At 44.9% G+C, this 22,056-nt stretch overlaps 1 protein-coding gene across 3 annotated transcripts in view; it reads left to right on the top strand.

Moving 5' to 3' along the window:
- Positions 1-21,078, top strand: part of ST3GAL2 (ST3 beta-galactoside alpha-2,3-sialyltransferase 2) — a 98,535-nt gene extending 77,457 nt beyond the window's left edge. For all 3 annotated transcript variants that reach the window (XM_078864039.1, XM_078864038.1, XM_078864040.1), the window contains exons 6-8: positions 3,599-3,644; positions 13,727-13,846; positions 13,991-21,078. In XM_078864039.1, coding sequence (XP_078720165.1) covers positions 3,599-3,644; positions 13,727-13,846; positions 13,991-14,164 — 340 coding nt within the window. In that variant the 3' untranslated portion in view covers positions 14,165-21,078. The remainder of the gene's footprint in view (positions 1-3,598; positions 3,645-13,726; positions 13,847-13,990) is intronic.
- The last annotated feature ends 978 nt before the right edge of the window (positions 21,079-22,056 follow it).

Raw genomic sequence — 22,056 nt, 5'->3', positions numbered from 1 at the left:
CTGTGGCCCCTGAAGCCAGGCCTCCTTTAATCCTGCCCGGCTGCTCTAATGGTCCTCAGCCTCGCAACTGGAGCCTTTCCCAAAAAAATAAAAGAAAAAGTCAAGAAAACCCCACACATCAATTTAGTCTCGTAGTCGCGCTCACGTTTAATGTCTGTGCGGAGTCGTGCATGCGTGAATGTTCACGCGACACGTATTTCTTTACGCGACTCCTCATAGCGTCTGCAAGTAGAACCACCGCGGCATCCCGCGAGTTACATTCTTCACACTCTTTTCCGCTGCCTCTGCTCTGCTCTATTGAAGAAAACGTTTGCATGCCTGTGTACCAGGTTAACGATAGAAAGGAGAAAAAAATCGGGGCAGGGGGGGGAGGCGGGTGGGGGAAGGGATGAAAGAAACCGCGTAAATAAATTGCGATCTTCATGGGAATTTATAAATGTTGGCCAGGCGCAGTGGCTCTGATCCGCAGCTCTGTCCGAGTGTCAGACCATCACAGGCACAGTGTCTGTCAGTGGACAGTCATGGAGGAAGCAGCTGCCACCAAACACAGAACAGCTGCACAAAGAAAGCACGGGCTCGCCAAAGATAGTAAATGCGCAAAGACACGATTGACAGAAGCCCTTTTGCTTATTCTAGTGAACAAAAATAAGTATGTTGCCAGCATCATGGGACCTCCTTTGCCAGTACCAAAATTTACTAATAGGGTTTTTCACCTTTTTTCTGGCAACAAAACTGACACCTTTTGCAAGGAATCATGTTTACATTAACCACAATACTTGCAGTCAACTGCAAACAAAAAGCAATACTTTATGCATTGTCCTTGAAACAGATTGGTCCACACCAGAGACAGCTTTCTTTAGAGCCTAGTCTCATATGGTGTTCGACCAGATAACGCCAAAAGGCGCACAGTTCAAAGACAACTATACACTACTATACACTATACTACTATACACTACACGATACACTACACTATACACATACTCTAGCTCTTCCTGGGGAATTTCCATGTGCTCTTAGGCCAGCTGAGCGACATAGTCCCATCAGCGTGTCCTGGGCCGGCCCCTGGGTCTTCGCCAGTACCTGGAATGCAACATCTTTTAAGATTATTTTTACAAGTTTTATTTATCCAGATGTTGCCTTGCTGTGATAAAAAAAAAATCCCTGCTCCCTTAACACACCATAACTTTGTGAACAGAGAAAGTGAAGGATGTTTTTTTTCGTGTTAAAGACTGTCAGCCCCAAATCCTCTCCACCACAGGTTGACTCTTAACTTCCCGAGTGTATCGGCGAAGTTCAAGTAAAAAAAAATGCACAAAGAAAATCGTCAGGCATTTATATTTACACTGCAGTCTGCAGTGCTGGACAGTGCCATGTGTATGCACGCTTCTGCGGTGGGTGCTTGGTGGTGCTGCCAACGCTGCCACATCTGTCAGGTGGCACAATTACCCCGTTTGACATGCTGAAAGAGGACATGGAATAGAATAAATTGAGTATTGAGATAAAATAAGGACCCTGTTATTTTATGTCTTCTGACCGCTGCTCGTCAGTGCGTTTCTATCTTTGACCACAACAAATATTGCTGGAGACGATTACGATGTATTTATTAAATGTAGTGTTACTTTAATCATGACTACGTTAATAGATCATGTTGTGGTCACGTTTACTCATCATTATTGCATTGGCTAATACATCGGTATAATTTGCAATTTAGTTTATGTTAAAATAAACAGTCACGCCATACTCTTTGTTTTTGTTGAAGAGGCTGGTGTTGTATGTAGCAGAGGAGCAAACTACGTGCAACGGTGCATTGAATTTAGTATGTGTATGAATCAATGTTTTTAAAAAAGCCATTTACTGTATGTTGCAACTATGGTGTAAGTTGCTGCTGTGGTACAATGGTTGCACAATGGACTTGCAATCCAAAGGCCGATGCAGTTTAAAAATCGGGCACATTTCTTATCACCCACCCCCTCCATCCACACAGCAGTGTAAACGTGTGCACGACAGTTCATTGATTGGCAGCTCATGTGGTGGGGGGGTAAAGTGTGGTTGCTCCCGCCTCTTTCAAGATGTCTGATAAAAATGGAAGAGTAGACCTAATACCGTCCCGAAAGGGATTCTCTAGAGCACCTTAAACTAAACTTTATTTTATTTAATTTAAAGGCCCATTGAGCGATATCGTTCTTTTTCAGAAGCGACCTTGCCACACATGATGACTCAGCGAAGTGGTTTATCTAATGGAAATTTATAGAAGCAGCCAAATACTCTAAACGCATATTGATTATAAATGTGGGCAAAAGAAACGGAGGACCTGGATAAAATCCACACGGCCACGGGGAGAACATGCAAATTCCAAATATACAGCAGCAGGCGTCAGGGTTGGGACTGAACCCATGACTTCCTGTATACCAGGCGAGGTAGTTAACATCTCATAGCCACCGCGGCACCCTCTCTTGGAGGCCCTTTCACCAGCAGTGGCTTGACTAGTACATTACAACGCTGCACCTTTACCTTTCTACTGCATGATGTTTATGAAATCTATGAATCGCCGACGCAGGGGAGGTGATTCTCTGCACTGCTCGTGTGCAGTGACGGGGTTACGTGTGCACCGTGTGTAGCGTCAGTAACATGCCACTTGGAATTGGATTGGGTGTAGCGTGTCCGTGCATGTCTGCATACAGAATTCCCATCGGTGCACCGTCAGTGCGTCATGAAAAATGCAGCACTCAAAATAGCGCCGGGGATGGTCAATAAAAACCTGGACAAGTTTTGACTAATAACTTTTGAGGCCCAGTATTTCAAGGCAGACGGATGACACTTGCAAGTGGCAGGTGAATCGATGCACTCTTATTTATCGGCCGTATTTATTTATTTACCGCTGCATCAGCGCAGCCACGGATGCACATTGTTTTGAAGTCTTAGCTGCCGACGCTGCATTTTTGTTATTCTCATCATACGGGCCGCTTCAAAACATTGGCCCACGTAAACGTATTAAAGTGAGAGTCTGCCACGAGTGGTTGATGATCCTGACGCGAAGGCACGAATTCCGCCGCACTGAATTAGATTTTAAAATGAGCAACGTTCCTCCACAGGGTGATGGGACCCGGGAGTAAATCTTTATAAAGTAGGTGCCATTATTACTTGGGTCTAACCTTGAACAAATGGCTGGGATGCTCCTCCAATTTCTGCAGCCAATCGAGCGAGAGCTGGTAACTGCTCGCTCGGAGCGGCGGGCCAAGTGCTCAGCCATGCGGTGCCGCTGATGGCTCTTCTGCTTTGTGACCGTCTTTATGCATTCATCTGCATGGAAATCGCATTATGCATGCTCGCAATGTGATGTGCGCCTGAACTTAATCTACACCGAAGGGGGATAGATTTGTGTTGTTGATTTTAAGTGAAAAGTGGCAGTGATGTCTCAACAAAGGGTGATGGTGCCTATTGAGTCACCATGAGGCTGCGAGCCTCCCCTGTAAAACTTCTGGATATCTGTGAAAAAGAGCTTCGTAGCTCATCAGATTCCTCTGGTATCAATCACGTTTCTGATTCTGACCGAGAAGGAGTTGTAACTTGACGTGTGTGTTGCTGTTTGTTTTGGCAGTACGTACGCTCCGGTGAAACGGTTTCTCAGCGTAGACAAAGACAAGGTAAGACACACCGACACTTTAATTAAAATCACACTCCTTTTAAATGTATATGCTTTCTTTAGAAGCTTAATATTTCACAATAACACTGCCGTGTCTTAATGAACGACGACGTAATTGAAGGGACTGCCAAAGATTAATTTTCAACCAAATTGCTGGACCGGTCGAGGAAAAAGTACCGTACGTAATGAATGTTGTTGTAACTATACCCTTCTTAATTTTCTGTCTTGTCTTCTATGCCTAATACAGTTGGAGAATATTAAAAATAATGATTGTTTATTAAAAGAGGAAATAATTGTCGGAGATTTTAATGGTATGTGAATTATCCACGTGATATAATTTATTTTTGACAATATTTTTGTTATCATCATTGTAACCATGTTAATATAGATTTTGTTATTCTTAAAATAAATTTTGTAGAGCTAAGAAAGTAAACATAAAACAATGATGGTGTTGCTTGTGTGCATTCTTTGGCTAATTGGTGGAGATTTTCTGTAATCGACTAGTTCACCGTTCATCAGTTGGATTGCCCGCTTAAAAAAAAACGCAACAATAGTTGGGAAAACAAGTTTCACCTCTGTAATCCCACTTGTGACGCTGGACGGGAGGTGGTGGGCGGGGCGTGATGATGTCATCTGAACTCTAGGCCTCGTCACGCTCAGCGTGGCTTTTAGGGGATGGTCGTCATTTTTAAAAGGGCCCGAGATAATCAAGGACAAATAAGTAGCCAACGTTGAGTGGATTAATTGCCTAAACATCCGACACCTCGAATTTGAGGGCGGGCACAAGCCGGCGTGAGTAGGTTAAACGTTGAGTTTTATAAGGGCACCACGGGGTGACCAGCCCCTTCCAACCCCCCACACAGCCCCACTCTCTCCACCCAGCCCCTCCCCCATCCCAGCCCCTCCCCACCCTCCCCAACCTCTCCACCCAGCCCCACCCCTCCCATTTTTGGATGCACGACGGACGGACACAATAATCCCCTGTGGGCTGGTGTAAACAGGAGATTCCTACCAGTACAGATAAACAATCTTGCTAACATTCATCTCTCGGCATAAAAAAACACGTATTTATTTTATCCGATTGGACAACTTCGTCTTCTGGACTTGTGCAAATACACCAATGTGCTGATGTGTCCAAAACCGGTCTAGAAATTGCTTTTATGAATATTTGCCATTGTCTATGAGGCCAGTTGGCTAGGCAGGTGGGGTGTGGCGGCTAAAAATACACATCTTTCGACTTGGATAGAACAAATATGAGCGTGTAATTATTATAGTTCTCTGTGTTTCGGTGTTCATTGACCAAGGGTGTATGAAGAGCACGAGAAACGGCCAGATTTGCTGCTTTTCTTGTTTAGAATAAAACCACTGAGTGTGGATGGTCCTGTGGTGAGAGGGTCGTATTTTCAACAAATGAGGTTTCCGAAGCTGCTTGCCAGCAAAAAAAATGATTTCTGATAATTGTCTCCCTGGCTGCAATTTTTATTCAGGTCACAGTGATGATGTCTCATGAGTTACGTTGATTGGATGGTTACTCGAGCTGCAGTAATTTATTTTTGGTGCTTTGAGGAGCAGGAAAAGAGAAAATAAGTTAAATGAAATGGCAGAGGTTGTGTCCCATAGTCTGATAGTTCTGCTTTTCACGTTACTCAATCAATATCACCCAGCTTTTTCCACAGATTCACAGTAAAAGCAATCAAACGCTCATCTCTTCCACTGTGAGAGAAAAATTCAGGAAAATAAAAATGCAATTCGTGAATGGAATACAATCAAAATGTAATAGTGCTTTTGGTCCACGGTTATATATTCGAATGCCATTTGACAAAACATCAAGCCGAAAAATACAATCTGTATGGATGATACAAGCACGACACTTCTTTGTGGTGAGGAAATGAAGTGTCCTCATTCTTCATTTTTGTATTTGTCCAGATGCACATTTGGAAACGTAGGGAACCAACATTATTACCAAACGATGTGCCTTTGTGTTTTGCTAAGTAAGATTTATTACACTTAATTAATTGCATTTTATTATTTAATACTCTTTGTATAGCAAAACCAGTATCCTTCAGGGGTGGAATTCTGTACCTCCCTCAGCGATTTGATAATACATTTTTGGAATTTTGTATCACATTTCGATTCAAGATTTTTTTTTCAACTTGAAATGGGAGTTGGGGGTCTAAGTTGTTCCTGAGTTCAGAGCGAGTTTGTTCGTTCAGGGCAAGCCTGTAGAATGCGGAATACTGAATACAGATTGTAAATACTGTACAGTATTTACAATCTGTATTCATTATAGAATCCTTTTAGGATTAGGATTACTCGGTAGTTTGTTTTGAATTCACATTTGTCAGCTAGGCATTCATAGAATGCAGACAACTAATTATAGCGGTAATTGTGCACTACATAATTGTGCGCTTTACTTATAGATGTTCAAAGTGGTCCTTTAAATAAATAAATCGTGGAAAATAGTAATTTGCAGAAGGGGTTCCCCCCCCCCCCCCCCCAGTATAACTACCCCATCGAGATGTGTCATAAACATTCCTGCGGAGGGAGCTGGTAGGAACGTTGGGTTGCTCGGTCAATGGCCAGGGTCAACGGCGGCGTGGTGGATTCCGCAAATATGCCCGACTGTGAGGGCGGGCACAAGCCGGCGTGATTAGGTTAAACGTTGAGTTTTATAAGGGCACCACGGGGTGACCAGCACCTCCCCACCCTCCCCTCCCCACCCAGCCCCTCCCTCCCCACCCAGCCCCTCCCTGCATGACGGACGGACACAATAATCCCCTGTGGGCTGGTGGAACCAGTGGGTTGCTACCAGTATAAACATTGCCAGTGCCATTACAGGTAAGCGGTACAAATGTGGCAAGCGCGCTTAAGTGTTAAGCAAAAAAATACATTAACCTATAACAGTGCATCATTTTTATGCCAGTGGAAATGTCTATTTTCTTTACTCTGTTAACTTTGGAAGTGCCTATTACTCATGCAGTACTGTGTTTGCATGCCTGGCGGTAATTTCACAGCCCATAGTGAGAGCACAGCTTATAATGTTTTGTTCTGTTGAGACCCGCACAACAATTGCCCTTATATCCTGGCTTTGTTATGCTGTCAGTGTGATTTAAGTGAGGGCAGCCACCACAGAGGTGTGCAAATGTGTCTAGGAAACACAATGGCTTCAGGATGTGCTTGTACAGCCCTCACTCGTGATGAAAGCAGTCACAGAACAACCCCCTGAAGCCATTGTGAGCAGTGCAGATGATCACAATCCAACCTACAATGTGTGTATGTATGTTGAGCTTCTTTAACACCGTACGTAGCCAACTGCGCTAATTGGAGGTGCGGGGGAAAGACACAAAACTAAACACAAATAGCATTTTAAAAGAAATTAGTTTTTAATCTAATTGATTTAAAAGCGCATAGCTCCAGTGGCTTCCAAACGTCAAAAGGAAGAGCGTTCCATACGGCTGCAGAAGTGCATTCAAAAGTGCGCAAAATCTCCTTTTTTTAATAGAGGGCCCAAATGCATTGACCGTATTCTCCAGCTTATATGACACACATTCTCCCCTGTGTTTGAAAACAAACTTTGGGGAAGTGGGTGTGTGCTGTAATCCATAGGCATGTGTGTGTGTGACCATATTTGTGTAATTTTATGAACACTTGGCACACATTTGGTGCTTCTTTCTCCTGTTGGAGCATCTTGTACTCTGGAGAATTCCCAAGATGCCGTGCGATAAAGGCAAAAACTAGTTTATTATTTAAATGCGTTGTTCTGAAAGTGGAGATGGCATACATTTGATGCCGCATAAATACTTTCCGGTGCATATTCCATGGGCCATTGGTGTCGTGCGTAGCGCTAAATTGAACCTGTGTCAACTGCATCGTAGCACAATGTGCTAACCATATGTGCGTAGAATTACATATTCAAACAATCCAACACAAAGTCAAAGATCCCCTATAGAGCCTTTTTCACCTGTTGAGGAGAGTAGGTAGCAAGCACCTATGAAGGCCGGCTTGCCACACAAGGGGGGGAGGGAGGCAAAACCACCTCCACGTTTTTTTCCCTCCCCAGTGCCAATATTTACACAGCACACCAGGTACTCATTTAAAGCCGGGTTGACCTCGGGGAGGCCCACGACAGGTTCAGATATTTATCACTGATGTTGGCCATGCCATGTGTAACATAGAGTGTCAAACTCAGGTTTTCAGGTTCCATAGCACAGTGGACTAACCCCACTAGATTGCAGGTGCACACAACATAATTCAACACACGCACACACACCGTACTGCATGATTTATCATTATTGATCGTAAAATGGCAGTGTTGACTCATTTGTCTGCCCCTATAGCTAATGCCCCACTTATTGATGCCATCTGCGTTGGCTTCAGAGTCGATCACTGTGCCACAAAAGGGTGAAACTGTTCATTGTTTGTTATATCACACGGTCGCATGTATTGTTGCTCCGTAACTTGCCCAAAATGATAGACGAGTGCTTATATTTCGATTTAAAGCTTTCGTGACTGCAGGGATTCATCTTCTTGGTTCTTTCGGTAAAGTCACGTAGAAGGGAAATAATAAAATAATAAAAATAAAACGTTATAAAATAATAATAAAATTATAAAAATAAAACATGAAACATAATAAAATAATATTTTATAATGTTTTATTTTTATTATTTTATTATTTCCATTCTACGTGACTTTACCGAAAGAACCAAAAAAGATGAATGCTTATATGTTGGGTAAGATTACATCATGATAATGTACAACCCTTCTGTAAATCAACTGCCGGATGAGGGCCTCCCTGTCCTGTGTTGGTCATGGGGGGCGTTGTTTGACCATACTGCACGGCTCTGGTCACTGCCGGTTGGTGATAGAGGAGGCAGAGCCTAACCAGTATTCGCGTAATTCATCGCTGATGTGAGCCTTAGCCTGGGATGGAACTGACCAGCCCGCATTCGTAGTGCTATGCACCTCCCACTTAGCAGGGTTGGCTACGTAGGGTGCGTAGGAAGTTCAGCATGCATACATACAAGTCGCTAATCACTGCGCCACCGCTGCACCCCAATATTATCTTGTGTACTTTTATATTATAGAAGGAATATCGTTGGTGTTGTTGTTGTTGTTGAAAGCCTGACCTGCAAAAAGGACAGGTTATTTGTGTATTCAGCAGCAATTTATTGTGCAGTACATCTCTACATCGAGTGTAGCTTTCGAAATAGCACGGCCATATTGCTACGAGTTCTGTGTCCAGATAAGTAACGTACTCTCTCCCCCGCTTCAGTGAGTACTTTTGAATTTTGCCTCCATTACGGACATCCTGTGTGCGCCATAGAGAGACTTTGAATCTAACTGCGGCTGAGCCACAAGGGGAGTGAAAACTCCTCGTGTGAGCAATAAGTCCCCCAGGTTTTTTGGAATTGTCGGAGTGCACCTCGCAGCATTTTCAGCCTCGGAATTATTGAATTTCATGCATGCTCAAGGGCACGCAAGACACTCTGCGCAAGCGGCGCACGGCAGACAACCTCTTGAATATTTATGCGTATTCGTCTTTTTTGCTGGATTGTTTTGAATGCATCGGTGTGTCTGCAGTGTTGGCAAATAGGTAAATGAGCAGACACATATTAAACATGTCCACAGTGTATATGTGCACCAGGACTCTCGATTAATGATATTTGGTATGAATGGTTCAATTTCAGCACGTAATGTTGACATATTAGTAATGAATGTGTAGCCAAGATATATTTAATGTAAGAGTGCAAGATGAACGAATGCACAAATATAAATATGAAATTGGGAAGGAGCCGTGCATGTATGTACGTATGTTGAACTTCTTTTGCACCGTACGTAGCCAAGCGTGGGGGTGGGATAACAAACTAAACACAAACAACTGTTCTAAAGAAATCCATTTTCAACCTACAAATACCATGTGTATTAATGAAACGTTTAAATGCAACCGCAGGTTCATCACTGGGGAAAAAAAGGATAGATTTATATATTTATGATTTTTACTTGAGCGAAGAGATAGTCGGCCACAGGCAGGGGAGAAGACGAAGATGTGGACTTGAACAGGAGTGGAGAACAACTCCCCAGACTTACGTATGTTGAAATCGTTTCGCAACCGTACGTAGGCTACCGTGCTCGATGGCCGGTCAGAGGGAGTTTCCAGGCTGTGTGGACAGCAGAGGAGGGGAGTAACTTCCAACGGGCGTGTGAAGGTTAAACTGTGGGGGCCTTCGACAGAGCGCTTTGCTCGGTGGAGCAGAGGGCTTATGAATGGACCTTCTAAAGTGTACCCCCTGGCAGCCACCAACTATGAGTGCGCTCGCTTCTCTTGTGGCGGCGATGATAGAATTTCTGTCATCTCTAAAAAACTTGGCTTTCAAACGCTCGACCGTTATTCACAGACTATTTAGTTACGTGGAGCATCCTTCCCGTTCACCACCCACACGACTCCAACCGCAAAACTCTTATCATCTACCGCCCACCAATGCCACTCATTTCGTGTCTGCCTTTGCTGATATCTCAACCAGTCCTGGCCTCCACCATCCTGCCCTCCCCCCCACCCTCAACCTCTTCAACCAACCCTCAGTGACCAGCATGGTGATGTATGTCTTCATCCAGCAGTGGATTGACAAAGGGCGTTGATTATTAACATCATTATCATTACTATATTAAACGCCACTTTACTGTACCTACCGCACAAAGTTAAAACCACGTTACTACGGCGTGTGCATTCTGCGTATGCAGACCGTGACCTCGTGTGTAACCACAGAACAAAGGTCATTGACCGCTGTGTTGCGACAGCGGGACAATAAACGCACAATTGAGAGGGGGGAGTGGCACAAGCCCGCATTTGTCTTCCCGCTAATCTTATTGGCTTTCGGCACAGAGGCAGCTCCCGGCTTGTCTTCCCGTGGCCGTCTAGACGGCCCTCATTCATTTATTTAGAATCTCATCGGACGGCGAGGGAGGCTTTATTTGAGCGATAATGCCGAGGTCACCGCGCAGCGAAACTCAAGGACGGCAGATGTAACGTGTGCCTGAAAGTTGAGATGCGTTGCAGTCACGGTTGGTGGTCTCAGCGTTTACCAAACAAGGTCCCTATAAATATGCACTGTGACTTGAGCAGCGGCATTTGAATGAGCACCCAAAGGCATAATGGATCATGATATCGTCATCATCGTCGGCGTATGATTAAACCACTGCTGGATGAAGGCATCGCCAAATAGACGCCGCCTCTCGCATTTCTGCAGCACTCGTACAGGGGCTGCTTTAGTCGCTCCGTCTCCTTGGGGGACGTCCTTTCGAGTGCGTTACGTTCCTTGGCTGCCACTGAATCACTATTTCTGTCCATCGCCCATCGACCCCACCAGTGACGTGCCCCCTCCCCAAGGCCACTCAGTTTTGAATGCTCTCTTTAATCTGCCGACGATCTGTAATCCACGTGAACTTCTTTCTGTCTCTCAATGTAATTGCAAGCATGCATCTCCCGTCATATTAAAATGTAATCCTACTTGTCTTTTGAAATTCGGTAGCGGTATTAAAGGCCATACATGTGTGTTTGTATGCATGCCCCCAAGCCTTTGCGATTGGCCATCGTATTACCTGCCTAGCTTGTAGCACACCGTAGTGTAATCCTTTCCTCTCTCTGGCATCTGTGCGTTTGTCCTTTTTAAGAAAAGAGGTCCTTTCTGAGACCTTGGGAAAGCAGTGCCATGCAACCAGAATTCATTTGCCGTACCGGGGAAGGGGGAGGAGGGGGGGCTCTACTTGACAAATTGCGAGCGTGATCCGCCCTTCCTCAGCCACCCAGTCCCCTCTCTCCATTATCGCTCCGGTCCCACCCTGCAAGAAACCCAACGCTGTGCCCGCCCGATCTGTCTTCGTCAACTAATTGTTACACCCCTGTCTGTTGACTGTTCCCCAGGTTATAGAGCACCCCACCCCTCTGCCGTAGCTGCAGGCGCTTCCAAAACCATCACGATGTAAATCGGCAGCCGTGTGCGTGCGACTGTCTGCAATTACCTGAGCTGTTAAGTCACGTCACGCACATTAGAAACTGATTAATTGGTTAAACGTTCATTAAGATGTATCGTAAGTATCGTGTTGTTTTGAAGAAACGGCCTTGCGTAGAGCTCTGGTTTTTATCGGGTTCTCTGCCTCTGTACATCTACGAATTATTAGCTTTTAGTCGGAGCAGACATAATAGGCTATTTGGAACACGTTTGAAAAGCTCTTTCAGAATTACAAGTTTGGTTTTAATGAAGGGCGTAGCGGTGCGGTGTTGGGCGCGATGTCCGGAGCCTCCGCTCCATGCGCTGGAAGATTTTTCGGCAACTGAAGCTCCCAGCGTGTGCGTACCGTGCATCAAGGTGCTATAGGAAATGCTCTTTAAAAAAATAAAAATTCTTATTATGCCGAACTACACAGCACAACCCAAAAAAAACATATTGGGAGTGTTTCTACACCACAGCTGTGAAAACCTACCTCATTGAAAAACTGCCGTTCATTATTTTTGAGGATGCAATACAATCAGTAAATTCAATTGTCGTTTTGTTCTTCTGCATGCATTTTTTTATCGTTCCCAAATCCTGACTCATTTGCTCCTGCTTACTTGAAATCCATATCCTTGTTTTCATTTAGAGGTCAAGGCATCCTGTCTGTATGTGATTGCGCATATGTGCGTACGTGTGTGGAGGGGGGCGTGTTAGTGTCGTGGTTAGCGCTCTGCACTACGAAGCCAGCAACCCGGGTTCGATTCCTGCTCACAGCCAACGCCAGTGACGATTATTTAGCCGCTCCTGGGCCTCCTCTAGGTCAACTCAGCCTCAAATGAGTACCTGCTGTGGTGTGTAAATATCGTCACTAGGGAGACAAAGGCGACCGGGCGTGGTGCTGACCACACACTCGCTCGTGTGCAGTTCCGGTCTTCATAGGTGCTCGCTAACAGCATTGCCCCTACAGTCTGTTACAAGCTTTGTCTTTGTGTGGCGACCCAAATTTATTCCTGCTGACAGCTAACACCAGTGATGGATATGTGAATTGGCCCCGAGTTGCCCTTCCGTTAGTTTGACTCTGCCTGAAATGAGAACCTGGTGTGGTATGCAAACATCAGCACTGCAGAGACAAAAAAAAAGAGGCCGGGCATGGTGTTGGCCACACCACCACCCCCCCATATCACGGGAGTGAGCCAGGCGACAGGAGGGATCTCTCTGTCTTTGTTATGTGCCAGTGTGAGTGTACATGTTTAACGCATCAGTACAGTTTACATTCCTGCTCTTGTCCAATTTTGGCTGAATGCCCATTTGTCGCAGTTAGCCGCATGAACGGAATGCTCCCGTGTTGTGCCCTGACCTATAAGCCCTCCGCACCCCACTGGGGATTGCCGCTGAAATGCAATTCTGATAAGGTCCTCTGCCTTGCCGGCTGATTTTCTATGTAAACAAAGGACAATTACCTGAAATGAATGGCCATTGACAACAACAACAACAAAAATCATATTGTACTGCAAATAAACAACATTCATTGTATTATTGCAAACACGCATTACAATCGCAGTTGTAAGTCAACATTTATTTTAATATTTGTTTATAATTATGTATTGCTCATCAATTATATATTTATGTATTTGTATTAATTGCGTAAGCTTTTTGTGGTGGGGGGGGGGAGGGTACAGTGGTTAGCGTATTGTGCAATTAACCTGACCCGCATCTGAGTTCGATTCCTCGCCCTGACTACCATCAGTGGCGAGTAATATCTGAACCTGTCCTGGGCCTCCCCCTTTACCAGCCTGCACTGCTCAGCATGGCGAAGTACGGTCAAACAACCTCCATGACCAACACAGCGTGGCGCGACCTGCATCCAGCAGTCGATTGACAAGCGGCTGAATGTTTTGTTACGTAGCATGATGTAAGGCAGCACGGACCTTCGTCTGGCCTCCATAAGCTAAGCCAAACTGGCAAATTTGTAAGAGCAAACGAAATCTGTGCGTGAGCCGGGATCGATGAGGATATACCGCATCCTGTGTTTGGCATCCGCCACGGCGTTTGATGTGCGATCGGCTCCCTAGTAAGTGACCGTTCCCATCTCCAGGTGCTCATCTACAATCCCGCCTTCTTCAAATACATCCACGACAGCTGGACGGAGCACCACGGCCGCTACCCCTCCACCGGCATGGTGGCGCTTTTCTTCGCGCTGCACGTTTGCGACGAGGTACGGAAAAAAGCCTCTTGACGTGATTATTAAAGCAAAACCTCATTCCCGGTAAAATAAAAATGTAACGTTTTGAGTCACAAAGTTAGCGTGTGCTTGCTTTAAACGCGGCCGTTCCACCGCTCACGCACCCGCCCCCACCAGGTGGACGTGTACGGATTCGGTGCTGACAGCCGGGGCAACTGGCACCACTACTGGGAAAACAACCGCTACTCGGGCGAGTTCCGCAAGACGGGCGTGCACGACGCCGACCACGAGGAGAAGATCATCAAGCAGCTGACCGAGGCCGGCAAGATCAGTGTACACAGGGGCAGATGATGCCCCCCCCCTCCACCCACCCAAAACTTCCCCTCCGCGCACCACCCTCCAAGCGTCTTGCTTTCCGCCAGACTGCAGAGTACCCATGCGCATCGTCCTGCGGCGGGGAGGAATCGCGCGCCACGGGGGGAAAGGACGGCCGAGCAGCAGGGAGGTGTCTTGCCTTGGTTCGCTCGCGGCCGTCTCAAGTATCCTCCACAGACGTTTTTTTTCAATTTGCCCGTTGGAAAAAATTTCCGGCGTCGCAATTTGCGTCAACTCTCAACCGCTTCCCAAGTCCCGTGAACATGAATGCGAATGCACACACGTTTTTATTTCTTCGATCGTGTTATCACAGGATCCGCTGTGTGTCGAATTCGGTCTTGTGAAGGAAGTTTTGAAGCTTGTAAATAAGCCGGGCTCTGCGTGTTCAGAAGGCCGGCCCTGCTGGGCTCTCCCGCCTGCCGCTGTGTGAACGGATCTCCGCTTCTGTCGAAGGCTTTGTTTTGACCATGACTTCTTGTCCTGTCGGGAGATCAATATTTCCTGGATTGCCCCTTGCTCTGTCCAAGACCTGGCATTGTTAGAAGCTCATAACAGGCTATAATGTTGGATTATGGTGATACTTATTATTTAAATGTAATAATTTTAAAACATTTTCTAGTGGGGAATTTGTGGGCACCAATAATTTGTGTGCTCATGGTCTTCCATTAGCATTACATTTCACTGTAGATGTTTTATTGGTTTAGTTTTTATCAGTGTTTTCTTACCTTTTTTGCACATTTAAATTCTGTGAATGATGTTGATTTCACTTCCACTATCATTTACAACTTATTCACGACATTTCCGTCGGTGCAGCTGTTCTATAAATCACCGATCCTCACGGGCTAAGTGACCACAGGCAATAATCTTGAGCATAATCGTCGTGCGTACATCATGAATACAAATACAACTTTGGTAGTTGCGTAATCGTCTGTCGCTCACGGGGGAGCACAATGAATCAATTGGTCCACGTTTGTTTATCATAATTGCCAACGATGAATTATGTTGAGACAATGAACAACAATTAAGTATTTAAGACATTTTAAGAAACCTTTTACCCCCCCCCCACCCTGTAGACGCGGGAAACGTATGAAGTATTATTCTTTGGTTCTTTCGGTAAAGTCACATAGATAGAAAATTTAAATTAAATTAAATTAAAATTACAAATATAATATTTTATAAAAGCAGTCTTCATCCTGCAGTCACGAAAGTTTTAAGTCAAAATATGAAGGATTGTTTAGGTGAATTCAGTTTTCCATGATTTCCACCACACCCACCCGGTACATCGCCAGTAAAAGCTTCGTTCCACACGTTACGCAGTGGAAGTTATATTTCTATGGCCGAGTGTTGGGAAGGTGCCTTAATGTGCATGTAGCAGAGCCCATGCGAGCCTCAATATAGAAGGCAGAAACGGAAAGGAAAATAAATTTGCTTCAGTTGACATTTTCCAGCGTTCACTATTTCACGTGTATAAACCTTTGACTACAATAATATTTTATTGATTTACTTGTTTCCGTTGGATCATCCATGCAGTGGTCACCGACACGCTCCGTACGTAGACATGAGAACATCACTCCGCTGCCTAGCACTTGGAGAAGTTAGCTAATGCTTTAATTCGTTTCCATATGCATTCGTTTATTATACACATCTAGCCGTAGGGGCTCCCTCACCTCCTTAGAGGGGGCCAGGGATGGAACCCCCCACCCACGTGACCTCCCCGAAGCCCACGTTCCTCGGGTGTTTTAAGTTCCCTGCTCGAACGAGAAGGGACACGTCTTGTGAGCTCGGCGAAATAACTGCTTCTCGGCAGGTTTTCGTGTCGTTGACCACCGAAGAAATCCATATTTAATGTAATTCAAATATTGTTTTTTTAAAATATGTATAGGATACACATGCATCACGTACACAGACACACATGTGTGCAGGGTCACCTAACGTGACTTAGACAGTGCTTGCCTACCACTCAACGCTGAGGTTTAAATTATGAAATATTTTGAGGTAGCGATAATCCAGAAGGTATATGACTGTTTGGTCTAGATATGACATCCCTTGCAGGTGTGTTATTTTTATTCAGATTTGACTTGCTTGTAGTATGTACAGAATGGAGGACGAACTGCACACCCTGTGTAAGAGGTATGGAAATGTATTTGCAAGAGAAGTACAATTTGTATTCGTGTTCTTGAAAATGTCAAATCCATGCGACGTGGTTGAGTGTAAGCAATGTATTAGCGATGAGAGCGCAGATTTGTTGTGAGTAGAGAAAGTGGTTTGAATAATTTGTAGTGTTTATTTTTATAAAAATTGTCTTTTATTTGTTTTTAGCTATTTTTATTGCGTTTATAAAAATTTTACTCACTGTCACATAGGTCGGAGCCAACAGTGTCTCTTCGATACGTACATGAATTATTAAAATGGCAAGCGTCCCAGAGAAATTCCATGCAGGAGATGGAGCAATGAAATTTGGATCGTGTACAGGTGCGAGATGGATTTTTTTTTTCTCCAGTGGTATAGAAGAATCTTAATTGTCAATATTCCTATAGTGCAAGCACCAGCTCCCAGTAACATCGACCCCAACCAAACCTCCACTCCGCCCTAGTGGATGAGTGGGCGGGTGAGTAGGTGGTTGGGTGAGTAAGTGGGTGGGTGAGTTGGTGGCTCAGTGAGTGAGTGGTTGAGTATTTGGGTGGGTGAGTGCCCGGTGGATTGTGAACATGGCAGCAATGTGACAGATGGCGACGTCTCGGAGAGTCCTTCACCCAGCGGTAGATTTATCATGTGGATGGTGAAGAATGATGAAAATAATTGATTCGGATAATGAAGTGGTCCATGAAATTTTGTTTTCAGATATGGAGCTCAGAGCTGCACAGTTCTTTTTAAATCTGCACATTGGCAAGACTTCTGCAGTGGTTTCATAATCACTGCCTGCCATTTTATGACAACGCATGATTATTTTAAGTTTAGTTTCTCAAACAGCCAAATTAGATGTTTTATCAGTCACTTTCTTCCCCTGCTAAGTGCACCCATGTAAATGCTAAACGAAGCAGCTATTTTGGCGAATGACATGGGCAGTTTTGAGTCTTTAAAACAGGACGTGAAATTACCTTTCAGTATTTTATTGCGTATATAACTTTGACCTAAAGTTAAACACAATGCATTTCAAAATGTCTGTAAGCATACTGCTTGTGAGTAAGATCAGCTGTGCTAGCATATGAAGTCGTATGTTTGTATCAGCCATTGCCCCTTGCCTTCCCCCAACCAGTGAAATGTAACACACGAGAAATAAAATGCCCTTTCACGTGAACATTTTTTAAACAGCTTTCCAACATGACAGCTGTGCTGCAAGTGCACTGACTAATATTACCTTCAAGATGAACTCAAGGGCTCTGTTCAAGGGTATCGGGGTGCCGGTTTCATGTTGAACATCCAGTTGCTTGCAATGTTGAATCACATGCGTTGTATTAACCAATCAGACCCCTGCATGGGCTTTCGCGGTTGTGATGTATGATGTACGTCTTCGGATGTGTCTTCGGGTTGTACCGCGTGATGTTCGGTACGATGTCGAACATTTTCATCTACGTGCCGGGAGCTACTGCAGGAACTTAATGGGGCAGTTTAGGTTCTGCTTCAATTATTTAAAGATGCTGACTGCCGCTGGTGTATGATGTAGGTCGGCCGGTGTTGCTTATTTTGATTATTAATATTTATTAAATAACTTTGTCTGGCTGAGATGAAGTGCCAGCCATCAACTTTATATAATCGAGGCAACACGTGAACTACTCCGTTCAGTTCCTTAGAAAGCTTCCTGTATATGCAGTGAATCGTCGGACATTATGCCGAACAGCAGGTGGTATGAGTCGATACACACCGTAGAAATCTATATCAAAATCCTATATGCATCCATAAAAGGTTTTTTGGGTTAGATCGCGTAAATTTAAATGCGTAATTAAACCCACCACCACCATCCAACATCCAATTCGTAAGGTTTGTCACGTAAACATTACGTGCCAATTGTTACTACTTCACTACACCGGTGTGTTGGAGTGTAAACCCACAACATTTCCAATTCAAACTTTTATCATGGAATAAGATTGGTTGTAAAAGCCTACATGTGAACTCCTATATGCATTTCTGCTGTTCTAAGTATCATTATCTTGGGATGACGTCATGTGATCAATTATTATGCAAATGCGCGGCTCGTGTAGCCCTGCAGTTTGTCTTCAAGGTACAGAGGTGACAGGGAAAACCACTTTATTTCTTTTTCCCATCGCATTGAACCAGTATTCTGCTGGTGCCAGTTGTGTTGGGGAGGAATACGATGTCCAGCCTTTGTACGATGTGTGAAACGTAAAGCTCCACTCGTAGCTCTGTAGCCAACAACACGAGGGTTTCATAAGAGGGTGAAACGGTTGTGTGATGAATATTAATGTTAAGAGGGATTTTATTGTTTAAGTTCTCAAAGATGATGCTGCCTCGTTTTGCCAGATTCAATGTGACACTACAGTTTCTTTATGCATAAGAGGTTTGTTTGGGTTAGATCGTGTAAATATATAAATGTGTTGTTAAACCCGCCATGTAAGCAGAACATGCCAATTCGGTACTAGTGTAGTGTGTTTACGGAGGCACACACTGGATTTGGAGGCAACACGTTTATTTAACAGCTTCCCAACAGGGTAACTCTAAACGTAACTGGTTCAACATCTAAGTGATAACTATACGGTTAACTGTGTGAGTAGCGGATTAACTACACGAACGGGTCAGTCAGCGTACTCGCTGCCTGACCCACGATGCCGAGTGAAGACCGAAGACCTGGAGACGACGAGACCCCGGACCCCAGGATGATTCCACAGAGATTCCACAGACGAGCTCCAATCCCTGTCGGGGCTTCCCCTTTATCCCCCCTGGCCCCGCCCTTGGCCACGCCCTGCCCTTGGCCACGCCCCCTTCTGGATCATGCCAGAAGCTCTCGGCTCCCTGTCACGTGTCCCTCGAGCCCCCTATGGCAGGGGTCGCAAACGGGTTTTGATTCCTTACCCGTACCCGGCCGCACCAGGGTCGCAAACGGGTACCCGTACCCTACCCGTACCCGGCCGGGTATCGGGTAGGGTACGGGTACCCGATTGCGACCTCTGGGATGAAGCCATGTTGCAGGCGCGGGTGGGTTGAATCTAGGAACTTGAATTGTGAGAAGAGACAAGACGTTGGGAAATGAGTGACAAACGGTGACTCACCAGTGACTCACGGCCTACCCATACCCGTGCCCAGCCGCACCAGGGTTGCAAACGGGTACCCGTTCCCGTACCCGGCCGGGTATGGGTAGCCGGGTATCGGGTAGGGTACAGGTATCGGGTACCCGATTGCGACCTCTGCCCTATGGCCCGCTTGCATATCAACCCATGGTCTGGTGTAGAGGGGACTCCCGACATGCGCTTCCACTCGTGCGACAGTAGCTGGCGCTGAGCGTCATAGTGACACCCACAATGTCACTACACTAGTACAGCACACTGGCGTGTTGGAGAGCCAAGCCACAATTGTAAATGTTTAAAATGTTGTGGCCTGGCTCTCCAACACACCGGTGTGCTGTACTAGTGACGAATTTGCATGTTCTGTTTACATGGCAACCCTTACTAGTTGGCTGTGTCGGATGGTGGTGGGTTTAACGACATATATTTATACGATCTAACCCAAAAAAACCTCTTATGGACTACACTTCCTGTACTCTACCGTACTTCGAATGGCAACGGGTCACTGAAAGAGGGCACGAGATGAAATATTTGGAGTCGGACTAATATCCACTTGGCGAAATTGAATTTGCGATAGCTATGTGAACAGAAAGAAATTATACAAAATCTAATATAAGAGCCACTTGGTAATGGCATGGAAGTTTATTATGTAAGTCCAGGCCGTTAAATATTAAGATTCCTCTGAATTATATTTACACTTGGCAAATAATACAAAATTACAACCATTTGGCAATCCACTGCTAGACGAAGGACATCTCATGCCGCGTTGTCGCGCATGGGGGGTTCTTTGACCATACTTCACCATTTTGGTCTGCGCGGGTTGGCGAACGGCCCAGGAACAGTTCAGATGTCGCTCGCCGCTGGTGTTGGCCAGTGCCAGGAATCGAACTCCAGCTGCTGGGTTCACGGAGCAGGGCGCTAACCACTACACCATTGGGCCACTCGCACAGTGTGCATATGTCACAGCTAAATTAAAATCATGTAAGCGCAGTCACTAATTTTTTTTTTATTTTTTTTCCGAGACTGGTAATCCACATCTCCATGAAATGATTTAGCTTTCTGTCTTATGAGAGACTCTTCTGGTGTTAAGTAAATAAAATAATTGACCGAAATATCGACAAGAAAACTTTCCCCATATTTTAAAATGAATTTTTTTTTAAACGGACCCAGCCTGGATGACGGGTGGTTGTTCGCATGGGGTGAAGTAATTTACTTAATTCCGTATGTTCTTGTGTCATGTTATGAACATGTAATCAACATAACTGGTACCTGGCAATCTCACCTAAAATTGTGGATATTTGATGTTGGTGAGACATATTAATCATGAATAATCTTACGTCCACGTTCAAAGTTACTTTAGGAGGATATTTGGTTGATGACACGTTATGCTACCGAACCAATGCGTATTTTGCGTTGTTCATTTCGAAGTATTAGATTTCTACGTGTGCAGACAAATGTGTTTACATTGTTTCATTAGCCGCAGATCCTGTTAAATCGCAATAAGTAGTGCAGGTTTTCGCAATAGACCTCATCCTAGGCAATGCTGTGAATACACTGCGCTTTATTTTCTAGAAAGTGTTACGAGATGTAATTGCCAAACTTGATGAACTCATGAAACGAATAAACTCCGCATTTGAGATGCAAATTCTCAGACTTTGCCTCTGCGATGGAAGTATGTCCCCTACACGGTGCGCTCACGAATCTGCATTGCGCACTTTGAAATTGATAGCGGTTGACCCGAATCGCGGTCCGGGTGAGCCTCAGGTTGTTGTTGGAGAGGTTTGGTGGCTGGGTTTGAGCGCGGATGGGCGAGATGAGTGGCTCTTCCCAACCTGGTCCACTGGTGAACTGTAATGTACACCTGTTCATATTTTATTGTATTTCTTTTCAGGGTAGTTATTATTAAAAGAACAATAGGCTATTGGTGGGTACATGGGTCGTGCGTTGAGGGATGTATCACGAGTCCGCGGATCCTGAGAGGTTGCGAACCGCTGGTTGAGTGGATGTCCCGCTACGCAACCTACACGAGCCTCCCACAGGACTGTAGACGCTGCGATTTGATTGAACAATACCCTTACATTTGTCGTGTTTTATTGCCGTGTTGTTATTTGAAGAGTTTGTTATACGTCGATCGACCCTTTAAACGAGAGTTGAAAAATAATAGCGCGTTACTCAATATTGTTTCTTTACTTCTAGATTTGAAGCTTTCGTGACTGCAAGGATTCATATTCTTAGGTTTTTTCGGTAAAGTCACGTAGGTAAAACATCAAAATTATTTTATTTTATTTTTATTAATTTTGATGTTTTACCTACGTGACTTTACCGAAAAAACCTAAGAATATGTTTCTTTACTGTTGGGTGGATTCGAGGACTTTGTGCAGCGTCCGATGCTTCCCATTAGCGTCCACCTCCTGTGCAGTTTCCCCTCTCAAACTTTTTGTTCACGCTCGGTTGCTTGAAATCGTTCCACCAGATTGGCATTGTGATTGGCAGGAGGCCCCCGACTCTTGGCAACCCGGAGCGCGCTTGCAGCTGTCATCAGAACGAACTTCAATTGGACGGACGACTCGGTCTGTTTCATCAACAGTTGATTTAAAATGTTTGATTGGCATGTGCCGCTGCTGCTGTGTT

The sequence above is a fragment of the Lampetra fluviatilis genome, chromosome 17, assembly GCF_964198595.1.
Source record: "Lampetra fluviatilis chromosome 17, kcLamFluv1.1, whole genome shotgun sequence".
Classification (NCBI taxonomy): domain Eukaryota; kingdom Metazoa; phylum Chordata; class Hyperoartia; order Petromyzontiformes; family Petromyzontidae; genus Lampetra; species Lampetra fluviatilis.
Note: the sequence above shows the minus strand (reverse complement) of the source record. Positions and strands in the feature narration are given on the sequence as shown.